Below are 17,194 nucleotides of genomic sequence, written 5' to 3' on the forward strand. Positions count from 1 at the left end.
TTTAATAGTTTTTTTACCTACTGTCCGCTGTCCTTTTCTCTATATTTGATAGTTTATCTATCTGCTATCCTCTGTCCTTTTCTCTGTATTTAATAGTTTATCTACTATCTGCTGTACTTTTCTCTATGTTTAATGGCTTACCTCTATAATTTTAAAAATACACCATACATTCCATGCCTTACACAGGATGAGATAGGTGTTTTCTTTACATAGGTAATATGTGCAAAACAAAGAATTTGAAGTTTGTGGGTAGTTTTTTGCTTGTCATCTACCGTGAGTTTACTTCCCTTGCAGTCGATGTGCAATAAGCAGTGAATAAAAAACTGTAAATCAGACCCATTTAGGACATACAAAATGTTTTTTTGTGATTTAGCTAAATCCTTTTTACTTCAATGGCCATAAATAGGACACATATATCCTGCTGCCTGTGAATATAAGTCCCTCAGGCATGGAGATTTTTAAATCATTCTGAAAAATACCTGAAAGTCTAACAGAAGTATTCTAAAATTTTGTAAAGAAGAGAGTTTATATTACCCATTTTTACCTTTGTGTTGGTATTTTAAATAATAACTTTTTAAATATAATTTTTAGAAACAGGTACAACACAAGAGCAGACCTTTCAGAAATAGCAGAAAAGATTCTTCTGGCATCGCCTTCCTCTTTGCGAGCTTTTTTCTCCTGGTGTGGCTGCTACCACCTAGCGGAGCACTTCATGAACAACACTGATGTGCACCAAACCTGACTTAGATCTCCTTCAAACACATCTATCAATGTCAAACTTATATTTGGTTTGTGTGCTGTAGAAGGCTTAAATTATAAAGAGATCTGGAGGTCTCAAAAGGAATCCTTTTATCCTAAAATGGATAGCTCAGCATCTAGCTCAGCTGTCTCTCTGCGTCCATGACAGACTGAGGTCCTGTGTGCTTCATCCTAATTTACACTCGTAAATTTACTTCTGTGAGCCGCACCTTCCTCATCCTTCATCGTCAGATAATACCGAGGCACATTTTGGTGGGGTTTTGTGAAAGCGAAAGAGCTTGCTTAACGTTTACAGTTTTGTGATCAGGACATGCTCAGGCATGGGAAGTAGCACTACTGTGTTCTCTCTTGCAGCCTCCATTTCATTGTTTTTGACACGGAGATGGCTCACGACATCCTCAAGGTCTGGGATGGGCCGGTGGACAGCAACATCCTACTGAAGGAGTGGAGTGGCTCTGCCCTTCCGGAGGACATCCACAGCACCTTCAACTCACTCACCCTGCAGTTTGACAGCGACTTCTTCATCAGCAAGTCTGGCTTCTCCATCCAGTTCTCAAGTAGGTGCACAGCTTCCTTCTTCTTTACCTTGACTTCAAAGTCTTATCATGAGCACAGCACTCCCTGCATTCGTATTCTCCAGCATCTTTTTACACAGATGCGATTTGTTGAACCTAATTCGAAGTGAGGAAAACACGTGTTGCAAAGGAGAAGTGTTCTCTTCCCCCATTGCCAGGTTCATGGTTGAGGCCACGCTAACAGAAGCCAGGTTAATAAGAGAAAAGCATAACCATATTTATTTGATGTGCGTTTTGCATGACACTGGAACCTTCAGAAATGGAGGCCCAAAGAAAGAGAGGAAATTGTGTGTTTTAATGGACAGTCGTGCAGAAGTATGATTAGAGGATGAAAAGGTAGGATTTAGTGGTGATGAGCCAGGAGGAACTTAACAAGGCTTCTTGTGTCTCTGTATCATTCCTTTCCTGTGGGTCCTGGGAGTGCCCCTCTGGAATGAAGGTTTTATGACCTGCTTCTGAGGAAGGCCAGGGAATTATTCTATGTCCTGCTTCAGGGCAGAAGGGCAAGCAGAGGTGGGACTGGCTTTCTTCCTTCTGCAATTTCCACAAAACTGCATATTTTGTAGTGATGTGTTCTGAACACGATCAGTATCAAAGGAAAAATTCGTCTGAAATTTTGTTCATTATAAGATCAGGACAGGCAGTGGACCTACTTAGTTATATGGAAAAATATGTATGACTTTAAAGGTTTCAGTTAGTAAATTTCTAGACTTGAATGCAAGATAGGTATGGGTCTCTGTATAAATGTAGAGTCTGTCTTAAGTGTTCCTCTAACCCAGCCCTGGTTCCAGGTTCCCTGCTTGCCCCCATCTGGCTCTTTATGTAATGAAGTCTCTGTGCAAACAACCTGCTAATCAAACACGCTTTGATTCTCTACTGGCAATTTCCCTTTTCAGGACAGTCCTTGAATTTTTTCCCACCTTTGGGACAAACTTTCAAGAAGCTAATATGACAGAGGAACCTATGCTGAATTGCTAGTGGAAAGTAACATTTGCACACATAAACTATAATCTCCTAACGACAGTTCCCATCTTTGTTGTCTAGCCCATTTTTAATGAAAGGTTTCCAAAGAAGGAAGAAGTGGAGATATTTTGTGGCAGTTCAGCCTTTTAGTGTCCTTCAGGAGGCACCTGGAGAGATGCCATATAATTGGGCACACACAAGGTCAGCCATCATCATAAAACAAGTGGAATTTTCACACAAACGCATTCAGACTCAATTTATCTCTTGGCAGGTCACTGGCAAGTCATATTTAGGATTTACATAAGAAAATGAACTTAGGTCAATTTAATGCTTTAAAAGGTTGCTATTAAAATCAAGGTTATAGTCTGCACGATTTCTTACCTCTGGTTTCATGGTGCTCTGAAGCAGTAATTTGCATACATGTGCCTGTGGAATAATACTTGTGCATGATACAATTTTCATTGGTCTTTCACAAAAATATGAAAGTAAGAGTGTTCCAGCTATCCTGCCTTGGGAAAAAAAAAATTCCTTTACTCTAAAATTATATCACTCTTGCTTTTTGTTGTGATATAAAGTCTTCTTAATCTTCTGAAATGGTGGCAAGAGCAGATGGTAGATTTGTGATTTATTGACCTTATTTGGCAAAACAAAAAGTTGAGAAAGTTACGAGATGATGTTAGTTTTTCTCTTCTTTTCATTCTGTATTCTCTAGACATTTTTTCCCCAACAGGTTTTATTTTTTTAGAGTAGTCTTGGTGTCACAGTAAGATCGAGTAGAAGGCATAGAGTTTCCACGTGGCCTCTGTCCACTGCACAGCACATAGCCTCTTCCACTGCCAGCGTCCCCACAACTGCCCATTTGTTGCAATAAATGAACTGGCATTGACCCATCATTATCAGCCGATAGCCACAATTTTCTCAGGGCTCACTTTTGGTGTTAGTATATTACTATATTAGTCCATTTCCATAGTGCTATGAAGAACTACCTGAGATGAGGTAATTTATCAAGAAAAGAGGTTCAGTTGACTCACAGCTCAGCAGGCTATACAGAAGGCATGGCTGGGGAGGCATCAGGAAACTTACAATCATGGCGGAAGGGGAGGGGAAAGCAGGCACATCTTCCATGGCAGGAGAAGGGGGAAGAGAGAGTAAAGGGACCAGGTGCTACATGCTTTTAAACAACCAGATCTCTTGAGAACTCTATCACAAGGTAGCACCGTGGGATGGTGCTAAAGCATTATAAACCACCCTCGTTATCCAATCACCCTCCAGGCCCCACCTCCAGCACTGGAGATGATAATTCAGCATGGGTAGGACACAGATGCAGACCGTATCAATGAGTTCAGACAAATGCATCCACAGTGACAGCATCACATAGAGTAATTTCCCTGCCCTGACAATCCCCTGTGTTCTGCAGGTTCATCCCACCCTCCCTCCTGATTCCTGGCAATCACTCTTTTCACTGTCTGCACAGCTTTGTCTTTTCCAGAAAGTCACAGAGTTAGAATCATACAGTGTTGTCTTCTTTCACTTAGTAAGATGCTTTCAAGCTCCAAGTCTTTTTATGACTCTATGGATCATTTCTTTTTAGCACTGAATAATATTCTGTTGCCTGGATGTACCACAGTTTATTTACTTCTTTTTTCTCCCCATGAGAAGGAGTCTTACTTTGTTATTCAGGCTGGAGTGCAGTGGCGTGATCTTGGCTCACTGCAGCCTCTCTGTCCTGGGTTTCGGGGATTCCCCTGCCTCAGCCTTCCCAGTAGCTGTGATTACAACCATGCGCCACCATGCCTGGCTAATTTTTGTATTTTAATAGAGACAGGGTTTCACTATGTTGGCCAGCCTGGTCTCAAACTCCTGACCTCAGGTGATCCACCCACCTCGCCTCCCAAAGTGCTGGGATTACAGGCGTGAGCCACCGTGCCCAACCTATTTACCCATTTTCTTACTGAAGGACATCTAGGTTGCTTCCAGGTTTTGGCAATTATGCCTAAAACTGCTATAAACATCTATGTGCAGATTTTTGTGTGGACTTAAGTTTTCAGTTCACCTCAATAGATATCTAAGAAGAAGTTTCCTGGATTGTGAGGAAAGAATGCACTTGATTTTATTCCTGGCCTTTTGAAATCTTCCTGTTTTAAAAATGATTGTTGAAACCCGGCGATCACTTCCTTTTCTGCGTTTCATTTTGATTCTCAGTTTTCAGAAAACATCCTCCTAATTGGGGTAGGAAAAAAAAAAAAAAGAAGACCCTTTATTACAATTGTTTGAGGATCATGGACATGTTTCTTCTCATATAATTAATTAATATATTAATGTTTAGGAAGAAATAAGTATGAAGACACTGTAAAAGTTTCTACAGAAATGGCACTTACTTACTTTTCTTTTACTCAGCTTTCCATGTGTACTAATTTGAATCATATGAAAGTGTCCTTTTTGTATGTAAAAATGATTGAATGTTGGCAATTTCACATGGTTTAATGTAACACTTAAATAGGATCCATCCCTCCAGCACTATTACTCGTTAATAAATCCGAATTTGGGTATAAATTCTGAGAAATATTCGTTTAGGGGACAGAATATAACATTGACTCTGAAACATTTAAATGAAGGAGTTTCTGCAAGATTCTCTTTAAAAGTTTATTGAAAGGAAAAACAAGATATAAAAGCTTAGAATGGTACCACATTTAAAAAGCATAGTCTAGACTGTAGCTCAGGAAATGTGAGTTTCTGTCTTGACCTCTAATGCTTTGAGACTGACCTTTTGTCTCTGTTATTTTTACTTTATTTATGAAATGAGGATACAGTATCAATTTCTAAGGACATTTCTGTCTTCTAGAATTCCACCCTGTATGCCATTTGCTTTCCCTTTGACCCCCACATCTACTGTTTTTGTCCTCCTTTAACTACTCTGTGGCTCTCAAGGCAAACTTGTTTTGGGTTCTTTTAATGAGGAACTCCAGCAAAGGTGGAGAGATGGGATAGGAGAGTGTGTCAGGGCACAGAGGCCCTGTATCCCTCTCTTCAGGTACCTCAGAGACCACTGTGCCCCTTGATCAACATGGACTGCTTTGCTCCAGCTGCTGGATTCACCATCCCTTTCCAGATTTCTATGCTAATTCCGTGTAACCTTCCTGAGGCAGTTGGCTCTGTGTCCCCACCCAAATCTCACCTTGAATTGTTGGCCCTATAATCCCTGTGTGTCAAGGATGGGACCAGGTTGACGTGATTGGGTCATGAGGGCAGTTCCTCTCATGCTCTTCTCATGACCATGAGTCAGTCTCATGAGATCTGATGGTTTTATAAGTGTCTGGCATTTCCCCTGCTCCCACTTCTCTTTTCTGCCACCCTGTAAAGAAAGTGCTTTGCTTCCCCTTCACCTTCCACCATGATTGTAAGTTTCCTGAGGCCTCCCCAGCCATGCTGAACTACGAGTCAGTTAAACCTCTTTCCTTTATACATTACCCTGTCTCAGATGTGTCTTTATTAGCTACCTGAGAAAAGACTAATAAAATTCCATCTTTCCAGAATCTCCAAACCCAGCCTTAGGCAAGAAACTCTCAAATCATCTCACTGGGACTGTGTCATATGTGTCATGTGGGATTTTAAATAATGTAAAATAATAATTTAAATAATAATTTTAAATTCTGTAAAGGACCTTAGCAAGCATATGAAATGGCCATGAATGTGCTACAGCCTTGGGTATAAAATAAAAGTCATTTTCCTAAGACAAATTTTATTCAATTCTAGCTTCCATGCATTTAAGTTGACAAGAAGTCTAATACCAGTTGGTTTTTAAAACCTGCTGCCAATTTTGGATTGCCAGGGAATTGCAGGATGATTTGGCATGGTGAGAACAGAGAAGGACTTGGTTCTGCCTCTGCGCTAGTCCTTATGTTCCTTCTTGCTCTCATCTGGGGACCTTGCTCTGATTTGGGGGCATTGCTCTGTGCAGCCACAATTATTCATCTCATGTGGTTCTCTCTAAGGATGTTGGGCTGGAGCACAAAGACCTACTGTGACCACCCCAAGGCCAGTCATTCATTACTCCACAAAACGTAGCTTGCCACTTCTGGGAACCAGTGAGACTGTGGCACCAGTCTCCATCTCCCTGAGAACCTGATAAACATTTGACTCCTATACCTGGGGTAAATTACATGCCCAGGTTTTCTAGTTTTAGTAAAGAAGGTTCTGATAAAACTCCTCAGTCATAATTAACAAACTGGCCCAAGGGCATGTCTCAGTGGCTCATGCTTGTAATCCCAGCACTTTGGGAGGCCAAGGTGGGCAGATCACCTGCAGTCGGGACCAGCCTGACCAACATGGAGAAACCCTGTCTCTACTAAAAATACAAAATTAGCTAGACGTGGTAGCACATGCCTGTAATCCCAGCTACCCAGGAAGCTGAGGCAGGAGAATCACTTGAACCTGAGAGTCAGAGGTTGCGGTGAGCTGAGATCACACCATTGCACTCCAGACTGGGCAACAAGAATCAAACTCTGTCAAAAGAAGAAAAGAAGACAAAAAAGAAATAAAGAAAGAGAGAGAGAGAAACGAAAGAAAGGAAGGAAGGAAAAGAAAAGAAAGAAAGAAAGGGTGTGGGAGAGGGAGAGAAACTGTCCCAAGAACCCTGCTTTGTTGCAGGAAGAAATGGGGCTGTTTTGTCCCCCTCACTCCACTCACCTTCCCCCGGTCACTGGGGAATCCAGCTATGAAACTAAATCAAGCTGGTATCTTTCCAAGCAAAAGTCCTCAAACTTCTTACAAAGTGCAAAAGAGCCTATCCATTACACCCAAGAAGTCTTCACTATTCTTTTGTAGGTGGGAGGATGGAAGTCTCTCATTTATTTGTCTTTATGAACCTGGGACAATTTAAAAAAAAAAAAAGAAAAGTAACTTTGCCTATGAATTAGATCATGTTGTGATTTATAATACATACTAATTTTATAATTTAAAGCATTGGAACTAGTTATTATTTTAAAATTTTTTAAATAGAACTTTAAATGTTTTTCTCGTATAATTGATGATTTAAGTGCGGCCATTGTTGCCAAGCAAAAATGACATTTATTAAATTGTATTAAATTAGATTTCTTGGTAGGCTATTTTAACTTGATACTATGTCAATAAAGTGAAAGAAGCTTTAGAGTTCTGATTACATTATTCAGAAAGTAGTTTTCTGAATTTTTTTTTTCTTAGAGACATTTGAATTATCAGATTTTCCTCAAGCACAGTGTGAAGGTACGTTTTAAACAAGAATTTAATATCAGGGTTGCACTGCCTCTCTGTGTTGTAATTCCATGGTAGTTTGGAGCGTTTTAAACACTTACATGACCATTTCTCTCTTCTTGAAACACTTTCTTCAGTTGTTTTCTGTCTTATCATTGTCCCCTGTTGCTCCTTGTTCCAAGGGCCGCTCTGTCATTGGCTCATTGGCTGATTCACATCTTTTTTCCCTTGAAACTCTAAAGAGCAGATGCCACGAGGGCTTGTCCTTGCGTTTTCTTTCTTCTCTATCCGTATATTTTTTACGAAGCAGCAAACATGAAGACATCCATCAAAGTTTCTACAGAACTGGTACTTGCTGACTTTTCTTTTACTCAGTTTTCCGTGTGCACCAATTTGAATCACATGAATTGTCATTTGTGTAGGTAAAAAATGCTTTAATGCTGGCAATTCCATGTGGTTTAATGTAACGTTTGTATAGAATCCATCCCCCCAATCCCATTACTAGTTAATAAATACCCAATTCTGGTATTCCTTGGGAAACATCAGTTAGCCTCCCAGCCCTCTCCCTGGAGTGTCCACCTGCCTTCTTGACATCTCTGCCTTGCTACAGAGATGCGGGGAGGCGACTCAACACCTAAAACTCAACCACGGCTGTTGTTCACTCCTTTCCCAATTCTGCACCCCTTGATGTCTTCCCTGTTTTGGTGAAATAAACTTTATCCCGACAATTTCTCACGATGAAACTTTTAGAGCCATTTTTAGACCTCTCTATATCTCACACCACACAAAGAATCCAACAACACATTCAGGAGGGTCCCTGTTCAAAATATATCCAAATTCCAATTCCTCCAGCCTGTGCCCTGCCAGCTTGGTCTAGGCCATTGCAGGTCTGAGCTGCTCTGCGTTGCTGATGGGCATCCTTCCTCCTGCTCCTGAGTACTTTCTGGCCCACCTAAGCACAGCCTCCCAGGTGAACCTTTTCACAGGCAACTCGGGCAACACCTAACTTCTGCTCAGAACTCTCCACTGTCTTCTCATCTCAGCCAGAGAGATTTCTCATTCTCCCCACTGCCAAAAATAAAGGCTACAAACCCTCTTTGAAACATCCCCTAAGCAACTGTCAACAGCATCCTCAATCACTGTCCTCCACTCTGGCAAAGCCTGTAGAAACCTCTACTCAGATGCCAGCCTCTCCCAGCTTGGGGGTGTGTGCCTGTTACACGCTGGACTAGCTTTCCCCACCTTGCTTGCATAATAAACGCCAGTGTGCCTATCTCATAGTTGAAGGATTCTTTAGCAAAACCAATCATGTTGTCACTTCCAGTTCCCAAACACAATGTTTATATTTCTATAATAGCATTTGGTCTGTTGTAGCTATCATTTTATTAATGGACTGGGTTAAGTTACTTGAGGGCAGACAGCTTTTTTTTTCCTAGAACATGATATATAATCAATACTCAAAAAGTGTTTGCTAGTTAGATATGCTTGAAAATTTTCCACATGCATAAATATTGAAAATATTAGTATGACTTTGATTGCATAACAAAAACCTCCTCGTCTATTGTAAACAATGTGCTTTGTAACTGAGTTTAGCTTAATTCAAAAATTTTAATAGTAAAGCCTTAGTGATAAATATATAACTGTTCTTTTAATAATGATATGATTTGATTGTGTCCCCACTCAAATCTCATCTTGAATTCTACCTCCCACAATTCCCACCTGTTGCTGGAGGGACCCGGTGAGAGGTAATTATATCATGGGGGCAGGTCTTTCTTGTACTCTTCTCATGAAAGTAAGTCTCATGAGAGCTGATGGTTTTATAAACGGGAGTTCCCCTGCACAAGTTCTCTCTTGCCTGCTGCCATGTAAGACACGATGTTGCTCCTCATTCACCTTCTGCCATGATTGTGAGGCCTCCCCAGCCATATGCAACTGTGAGTCAGTTACACCTCTTTTCTTTATAAATTACCCAGTCTTGGTATGTCTATCGGCACCATGAAAACAGACTAATATAAATAGCAAAAAATTATTTTACTTCTGGATTATTTTATATCCGTGTTGACAAATAGTTTAAATTGTTTTTGTATAATGTTAATTGTCAGGTGTACTTGATTTGCTTTGCTTTACTTCGACTTGATTTGTCAAGAACACCTTATACCTATTTAATAAAAGGGCTACATCTTTGTTGACCTGTTCAGTGTTATAATTCTTGATAAAGTTATTTTACTCTTGATCACTTGAAATTTTGATACCAGTTGGAAATCAGGCAACAGCTTTGTAAAGTTCAGTGGTCATTTTTTAAGTAAGCATAGTTTAATCAATCATCTGATAAATTTTCTTCATTAAAACTGATCTTTTTTTATTCATTGCTTTAATGTAATCTTGGGGCAGGAGCGAATGTCTAGAGTGTCTAGGGAGAGAATGGAGAAAGTCCTTGCCCATCTTCCATGCCTCATGTCTACATGCGTGTTGACGGCCATTGACGGAGTAGGGTTGTGGCCCAAGCTTCCCTTAACGTGTGTTTACCTTCACTTTATTGTAAGACTAAATCTTCCCCACTAGAAATACGAGCTTTGGAGGCTCATGAGATATCCAGACCCCATTAAAGTTCCTCTGTCCTGCCAGCTCTGCACAGCATGTAAAACAGGAGGACATGAACTGACTACTGCAATTATGTTAATTGTAATCAGCTTAACACTTTTCATTAAAGCTTAATTGCCATTTAATCATGCATAAAACTCAAGAAAATGGAGTTCGGCACACAAAGCTGACCTTTACTCTGGAGGTTAAGTAAACGCTCAGTGTGCTGCTGTCAGCTCCCCCAGTCCTGGGGAAAACGACTCTCTGGCCGTGTTGCATTCTCAGTTTTGTGAGATTGATTTCTCCCTAAATAATGGTAGTACTGTGGCGGCGACATGACACCTCTCCCTAATTTACTTTATTGAAAGATGATTTAATAGGTGCATTTTCATTAAAAAAAAATCATTTGTTGTTTATTATGGGAGAGGCCCTTGGTGCCCGCCAATGGCAGTCAGGCTGGGGCTGTTTTATGGGAGAGAACCAGCCTGAACCCATAGTTGATGATCTGAGTTTCTCTGCAGGGGTAGCGCATGGCAAATGTAGCTGGAGGCATAGCTCCCCTCTGCTCTCAGCATCTTCCTCATGCGACTGGGAGAGAACTGGCCATAAATTTTTGTGGTTGACCACTTCGGAGCATAGATTGTGAAGAGCTTAAGGCCAAAGACAGCTGTATTCAGCTTTTCTTCCTGTGGCCACCTGGCCCATGACACAGATACGAATAACGTGTTGAATTGATTGAAACTAAGATGCTGGTTTAGCTTAAGTTCTATGTCTTGTATTCTTTGGGATGTCAGGATTTTCACTGTGATTTGTTTTTTCTAATATTAGCAAGATTTATTACAAATTGAAGGAGACAGTCCAGATGTATAAAATGGCACTTCTCCTATTCTTGAGGATGGAGCTTTAATACTTAATAGAATATCAGCTTCTTTCTATAAACTAACTGGATTATTGCTTATGGCCACCTTTTTGCTAATATGAATCTAGCTCGTGTTGAAAGTAAGTTAGTCCATACCTCAGGCAACAGTCATTTCAGGCCCCACCATTCCCCAGGACCTTGGGTGTAAAATTTTCTGATGAGTCTCAAACTCCCAATCAGCACAGGAGTAGGTAGGCAGAGGTGTGCAACATTACCTCATGGAAAGGGAAAATGGTCTCACATTTAATTGACTGGATTATCACAATGTCTTTAAAAACATGTTATTCGGAAATAAATTGCTTCAGTAATGAGAGCACAGAAAATGCCAGTCACTGAGACAGACATTGAGATGAACCGTCTGACCACACCCTGATGGGAGAAAGTCATCCTGGCCTCATTGTTTGCATGACAGCACTGGTGCAGTCATTCTGAAGTAACAAAGTTACCATTTGTTATTCATTCATTCACTCTCATATCAATTCACTCATTCACACACAAGTACCCCATCTCTCCTTATTGTGCCCTGAGTACCCCGTGGGCATTGGAGGTCAGTGATGTGGAAAGCAAAGATGGGTCCATCCCTCATAAAACTTCCAGGAAAGGCCAACAGAGGCAACTGAGCCCACACAGGGCAATGACCCTGGCTTCATGGAAGCCTGTTGACCTCCGGCATAATCCTTATCTCTCAGGCTCTGCCCTCTGCTTGCTCTTTGATCTCCCACCCTGGTGAGTTAGGACTCCATTCCCGATGGCCCCTGCCAGGGTCCTGCACATCCCATGGATGGTTCGCCCAGCTGGGTGGCCTCAGCCGCTGCCTCTGCACCCTTCAGTCTTACCACTCCACTTCCATCACTTGCTGTGGGAGGCATGCAGTGGGCCATGGCGTACCGGGAAGCCCATTACTTTATACTGCTGCTTCTCTGTCCATCCCTGCTTCCTCACTTTATGTTGCCTCTTTGCTTTTGCTGGGACGTATTTCTTCCTCAAAGTCTAGTCTCTGATCAACGTGTTACATGCCCTTGCCCTGGGAGCTCTGTGGCCCAGCATCCGCCTGGATTCTCTCCTCCAGGCTTCAGACAGCTCCTGAGGAAACCTCACCTGGCAGCTCGTTTACCACAGTACATGCATGGACACCAACCACACAGTCGCTCGACTGCTGTAATTTATTTTTCTAGCAAACCCTTGCTCCAGTGCACCTTAGTATTTCAAATCTTTGCCTCTTTCTTCAAATCATCCAATGCATCAAGACCTCTTTGATATGTGATAGATGATCATGTGTGATATGATCTTATGAGCTATGACTAGTAGGATATCACACCTCATGAAGGGCACAGCTGTCAGGGGATTTCCCTTCATTTTCTTCCAAGAGACATGCAAGCTAGCAGTGATCGGCTGTTTCTCACTCCTGTTACTTGGGAATTTTATGGCCTCTCCCAGGCGATAGTGGTCCTCCCTGACACATTCCTGGAAGGTGGTCCTCCCGCACACATTCCCACTGGTTGCTACAGGGACTACCTCTGGGTGGGAACCTCTTTCTCTCCTGATTTTCACCCTTTGCTCTCTCTGACTTTTTACTTTTAGTATTAAAATATGCTCAAGTCTCTGACATTTAAAAATGATACTTAAAGCTACCATCATTCACATTTGAATGTCAGCTTGTTTCTCTTCTCCCTTTAGAACAAAACTTTATGCTGTAGTCTATGCTTGCTGTTTGCATCTCTTGACCTCTAAATTATTCTACCACCCACCAGGTTTTGTGTTTCTACACTCGTCACTCTCTGATTACTGCTCTTGTTGATGTCAGAAATACCATGTACCTCACTCAGCCAACTCAACAATTCACCTGAGGGTGGTCCTTTTTTCTTTTTTTTTTTTTTAAGATAAGGTCTCAATTGCTCTATTGCCCAGGCTGGAGTGCAGTGGTGTAATCTTGGCTCACTGCAACCTCTGCTTCCCAGGTTCAAGTGATTTTCTTGCCTCATCCTCCCAAGAATCTGGAATTACAGGCATGCGCCACCACACGTGGCTAATTTGTTTTGTTTTGTTTTGTTTTGTTTTAATTGAGATGGAGTCCCACTCTGTCACCCAGGCTGAAAGACAGTGGTGTGATCTAGGCTCATTGCAACCTCTGCCTTCAGGGTTCAAATGATTCTTCTGCCACAGAATCCTGAGTAGCTGGGGTTACAGGCACCTACTACCACATCCGGCTAATTTTTGCATTTTTAGTATAGAAGAGGGTTTGACATGTTGACCATACTGGTCTCAATCTCCTGACCTCAGGTGATCCACCTGCCTGGGCCTCCCACAGTGCTGGGATTACAGGCATGAGCTACCACAGCTGGCCAAGCGGTCCTCTTAAAGGGCCCCTTGCAGAACTGTGGTGCTGCTGCCTTTCTGCCTTACAGCCCTCTTTCCTCTGCGTTTTCATGATCATCCCTAGGAGCCTCCTGACTGGCTGGCTGCTATTTGGCCACTTGTCTTCTGCTTACCCTTGAGAGGCAGGCATCCTGCGAGGTTGGTCTCAGGATGTCAGGTCTGCTTTCTGCACATACTCTCTCTTTGCAAATTAATTTTCCCCCAGGCATGGACATGAATTCATAAGGTAATAACTTCAGAGCTCTCTATTTCCAGCTCTCTTCTGCCCCATGAACCTCTGAGATGCCAATTAGATAAGCTCATTTGAACGTCTTGCAGACATCTCAAAAATAACACATCCAAAACTGTACCCATCTCCATGGCCAATTGCTGAATTACCTGCTTGTGACCTCTGAGGAGATAGAGAGGCTGATCTCACCCCACGTGTCTCTTCCCCACCTGAGCTACTGCGTCCCTGGGTCTCCACCGAGCGAGACCCAAGTCTAAAGGACTGCAGAGGTTGCGATTGCATCAAAGTCATGCTGAATAGAAGCCATGCTGGCAGAAGGAAATGAAAAAGCTAGGCCCCGCTTTGAGAAGAAATCTCTTCAGTTTCTCCCTTACGTTAGAATAAAACCCTAGCATGGCCTCACCTTGGCCAGCCTTGGGCTTCCATCTGCTTCTCCACCTTCACCCACTTCTTCAGTCTTGGTCCCTAACAGATTATTTGTTTGTTGCTTTTGAGCCTTCAGATCCCCAGGTAACAGGAGTACGCTGCTCCCTCTGTCTAAGACTACCTCCCTTTTCCAGCCCCTTCCGTTCACATTACAAGTTGCCATTAAACACCAGTGCATTTAGGAGACATCTCTCGTCCCTGATAAATAACAGCCCATTTTATATGATTCTTTCACTCCCCCGTTCACAAGATTCATACAAATTATCTTTATCGCGCTTGGTTGTTGCTGAATATCCTGGCGTGCACAGGTTGTAGATACCTGGCACTGATTCCCACATTGGCTATCTGTGCCTCACGTTTCATACTTGGTAGCATTTTGTCTTTGTTTTTTTCATTATTTCTTGTGTATGCGTCTGTGCTTATTTTCTGATTATTTCTTTTTTTTTTTTAGTTATTGGTTCTAGTCAGAGTGTAAATTCCTTAAATGAATTAACTGTTGTTGTTGTTTTTTTTTTTTTTTTTGGAGACTGAGTCTTGCTCTGTTGCCCAGCTGGAGTGCAGTGCTGCAGTCTTGGCTCGCTGCAACCTCCACCTCCCGGGTTCAAGCGGTTCTCTTGTCTCAGACTCCTGAGTAGCAGTGACTGCACGTCATCACGCCCAGCTAAGTTTTGTACTTTTAGTAGAGACAGGTTTCACCATGTTGGCCAGGATGGTCTCGATCTCTTGACCTTGTGATCTGCCTGCGCTAGCCTCCCAAAGTGCTGGGATTACAGGCATAAGCCACCACACCCAGCCAACTATTATTTTTAATATCTCTGCTCTGATATTAACAATACTTAAGATGGTTCCAGCTACAAGAGCAGCTACTCCACAGAAATGTGTTGAATTACATTCTAAAGTGTCCTTGAGATGATTTTCCCAGATTATTTACATTCTCATTGAGGTGATTAAAATACAGCTGGGGTACAGATCCCAGTAATATACTTAGCAGCATTTACCATTATTAAAGAAAATACAAGCTGTACCAATGTTAGCAGTTCTAACACTGAGTACAAGAAAAATGTATAACAGAAAAGTCTGTAATGTATGCACACACACACACACATGCGTGCACACACACACACACACACACACACACAATATTAGTATAATTTTAGAGTAGGCGCTGTTTCTGGCCTAGGGTTTAGCTTCATCTTTGCCAGCTATGTAACCTTAATCATGTAGATTAAACTCTATTAGCAATAATCTCCTAGTTAATTAGATTAAATTAGGGCATAAGATTCTTTTTACCACCCCACAGTTTTGATAAGTGCTTCCCTCAAAAGTAAGAAACACAAAAGCTGTTTGATTTATAAGTTTTTTCCAAGTATAAATGATTGTTAATATTTATTCTCTCTTCCAGAGGCATATCAGCTCAAGGGAAGCGTTATGTGATAAATGATTCATTCTGCAGTTCTCAAATTAGACTTTTCCCTCTCTTTGGCCTCCTGATCACCCCACTCAATTCAAACTGACAGAAGTAAGATTCTCTTGACACTTTTTTGGCAAAAAGGCATCGAGAGAGTGGAATTTTGACTTAGAAACAGGAGAAGATAGAACACAAGTAAATTTCACTTTATCATGCTAATGTTATGATAGCAGATCTTCACATTACTACACCACCTGAGGTTTCCATAACACATTGAAATTGTAAATCAGGCACTTATTGTTGATAAAGAACTACTGGTGAATTTGCAGAGAATGTTTCATAAGAAATCTAATAATTATTTCCTCATCTCAAGTCTGCCTTATGTCAGTATACAGATTTTTATTGTTCATGCCTACTAGAAAGCTGGGAATCAGTTTAATCATATTACTGAGATGAATAAACGTTTAGAAAAGGATCTTTGGAAAATGAAGGTGGAAGTTTGGTTTTTCATTTTTATTATTAAAAATTTGGTTTTCATTTTTATTATTTAAAAAGCTAAAGTCTCTTTGAATAAATTAATGATCCTTTATTTTTATGAGGATGCAAAAAGTAGAATTTTACGCTGCATTAAAAGTTTAAAAGTTAGCATTGCTATTAGAGTTTGTAAAATAACTTTAAATACTGTACTATTTTTAGACATCAAAGAAGAAACATACTTGCTTTCCTCACAGATGTCTGAACTTTACATGATGAAAGCAAAACTGTTAGGGTTTTTGGGTCAGAGAAGTCGCAATTTATTTGTTAAAGCAAGTTAGTTGACTTTACAATACAATCTTAAGAACTTAATTTGGATAAGTGATTCAAACACTATTGTGAACAGTAGTAACCTATCGTATTTTTATGTTTTATGTTTTCTGATTTGGGTAACTATGGTATCAATCTCTCAAAAATATAATTTTATACTAAAAATATGAAAGCATTTATTTGTAAGGGGTTTAAAAGATGACTTGAACTTATGAACAAAAATGAACACTTTCTATAGACCAGTAATGTTATCATTCCAATAATTGGTTATAAAGCTCTTTGAATTAATTTGAGATAAACAGTGATCCAGGGTATCAACATGTAAATAGAGGAATTAGAATACAGCTGTAAAAGTAGATGAAGCAAGACTGGGCACGGTGGCTCACACCTCTTATTCCAGCACTTTAGCAGGCCGAGGTGGGCGGATCACTTGAGGCCAGGAATTTGAGACCAGCCTGAACAACATGGTGAAACCCTGTCTCATCTAAAAACACAAAAATTAGCCGGTGTGTCAGTGCACACCTGTAATCCCAGGTGCTCGGGAGGCTGAGGGAGGAGAATTGCTTGAACCCAGGAGGCAGGGGTTGCAGTGAACTGAGATCATACCACTGCACTCTAACCTGGGTGACAGTGCAGAACTGTCTCTGAATGAATGAATGAATAACAGTTGATAAAGCAAGAGAAAACAGATGAGGACAATTATTACACAAAGTAGGTGACATCTGAATTCAAAAATGAGAATCTGTGGGCCAGGGACATTTATTGCCTAGCTTAATAAGTGTAATGTCAATACTACGTCTTGAATATTATGTCTTTTTACTTAATTAACAAATTTTTTCATGGAATTCTGACTGAATTTTTACTCGCAATCAAGTTTACATTCCCTCTTACAGAATGAAAGTAATTTGTTTCTGTTACATACATTT

The 17,194-nt window shown here is 41.0% G+C and overlaps 1 protein-coding gene across 2 annotated transcripts in view; it reads left to right on the forward strand.

The window, feature by feature from the left end:
- CSMD1 (CUB and Sushi multiple domains 1) overlaps positions 1-17,194 on the forward strand; it is a 2,110,588-nt gene that overhangs the window by 1,726,265 nt on the left and 367,129 nt on the right. For both annotated transcript variants that reach the window (XM_017501161.1, XM_017501162.1), the window contains exon 26: positions 1,114-1,316. In XM_017501161.1, coding sequence (XP_017356650.1) covers positions 1,114-1,316 — 203 coding nt within the window. The remainder of the gene's footprint in view (positions 1-1,113; positions 1,317-17,194) is intronic.

This window comes from Cebus imitator, unplaced genomic scaffold, assembly GCF_001604975.1.
Source record: "Cebus imitator isolate Cc_AM_T3 unplaced genomic scaffold, Cebus_imitator-1.0 Scaffold279, whole genome shotgun sequence".
NCBI lineage: Eukaryota > Metazoa > Chordata > Mammalia > Primates > Cebidae > Cebus > Cebus imitator.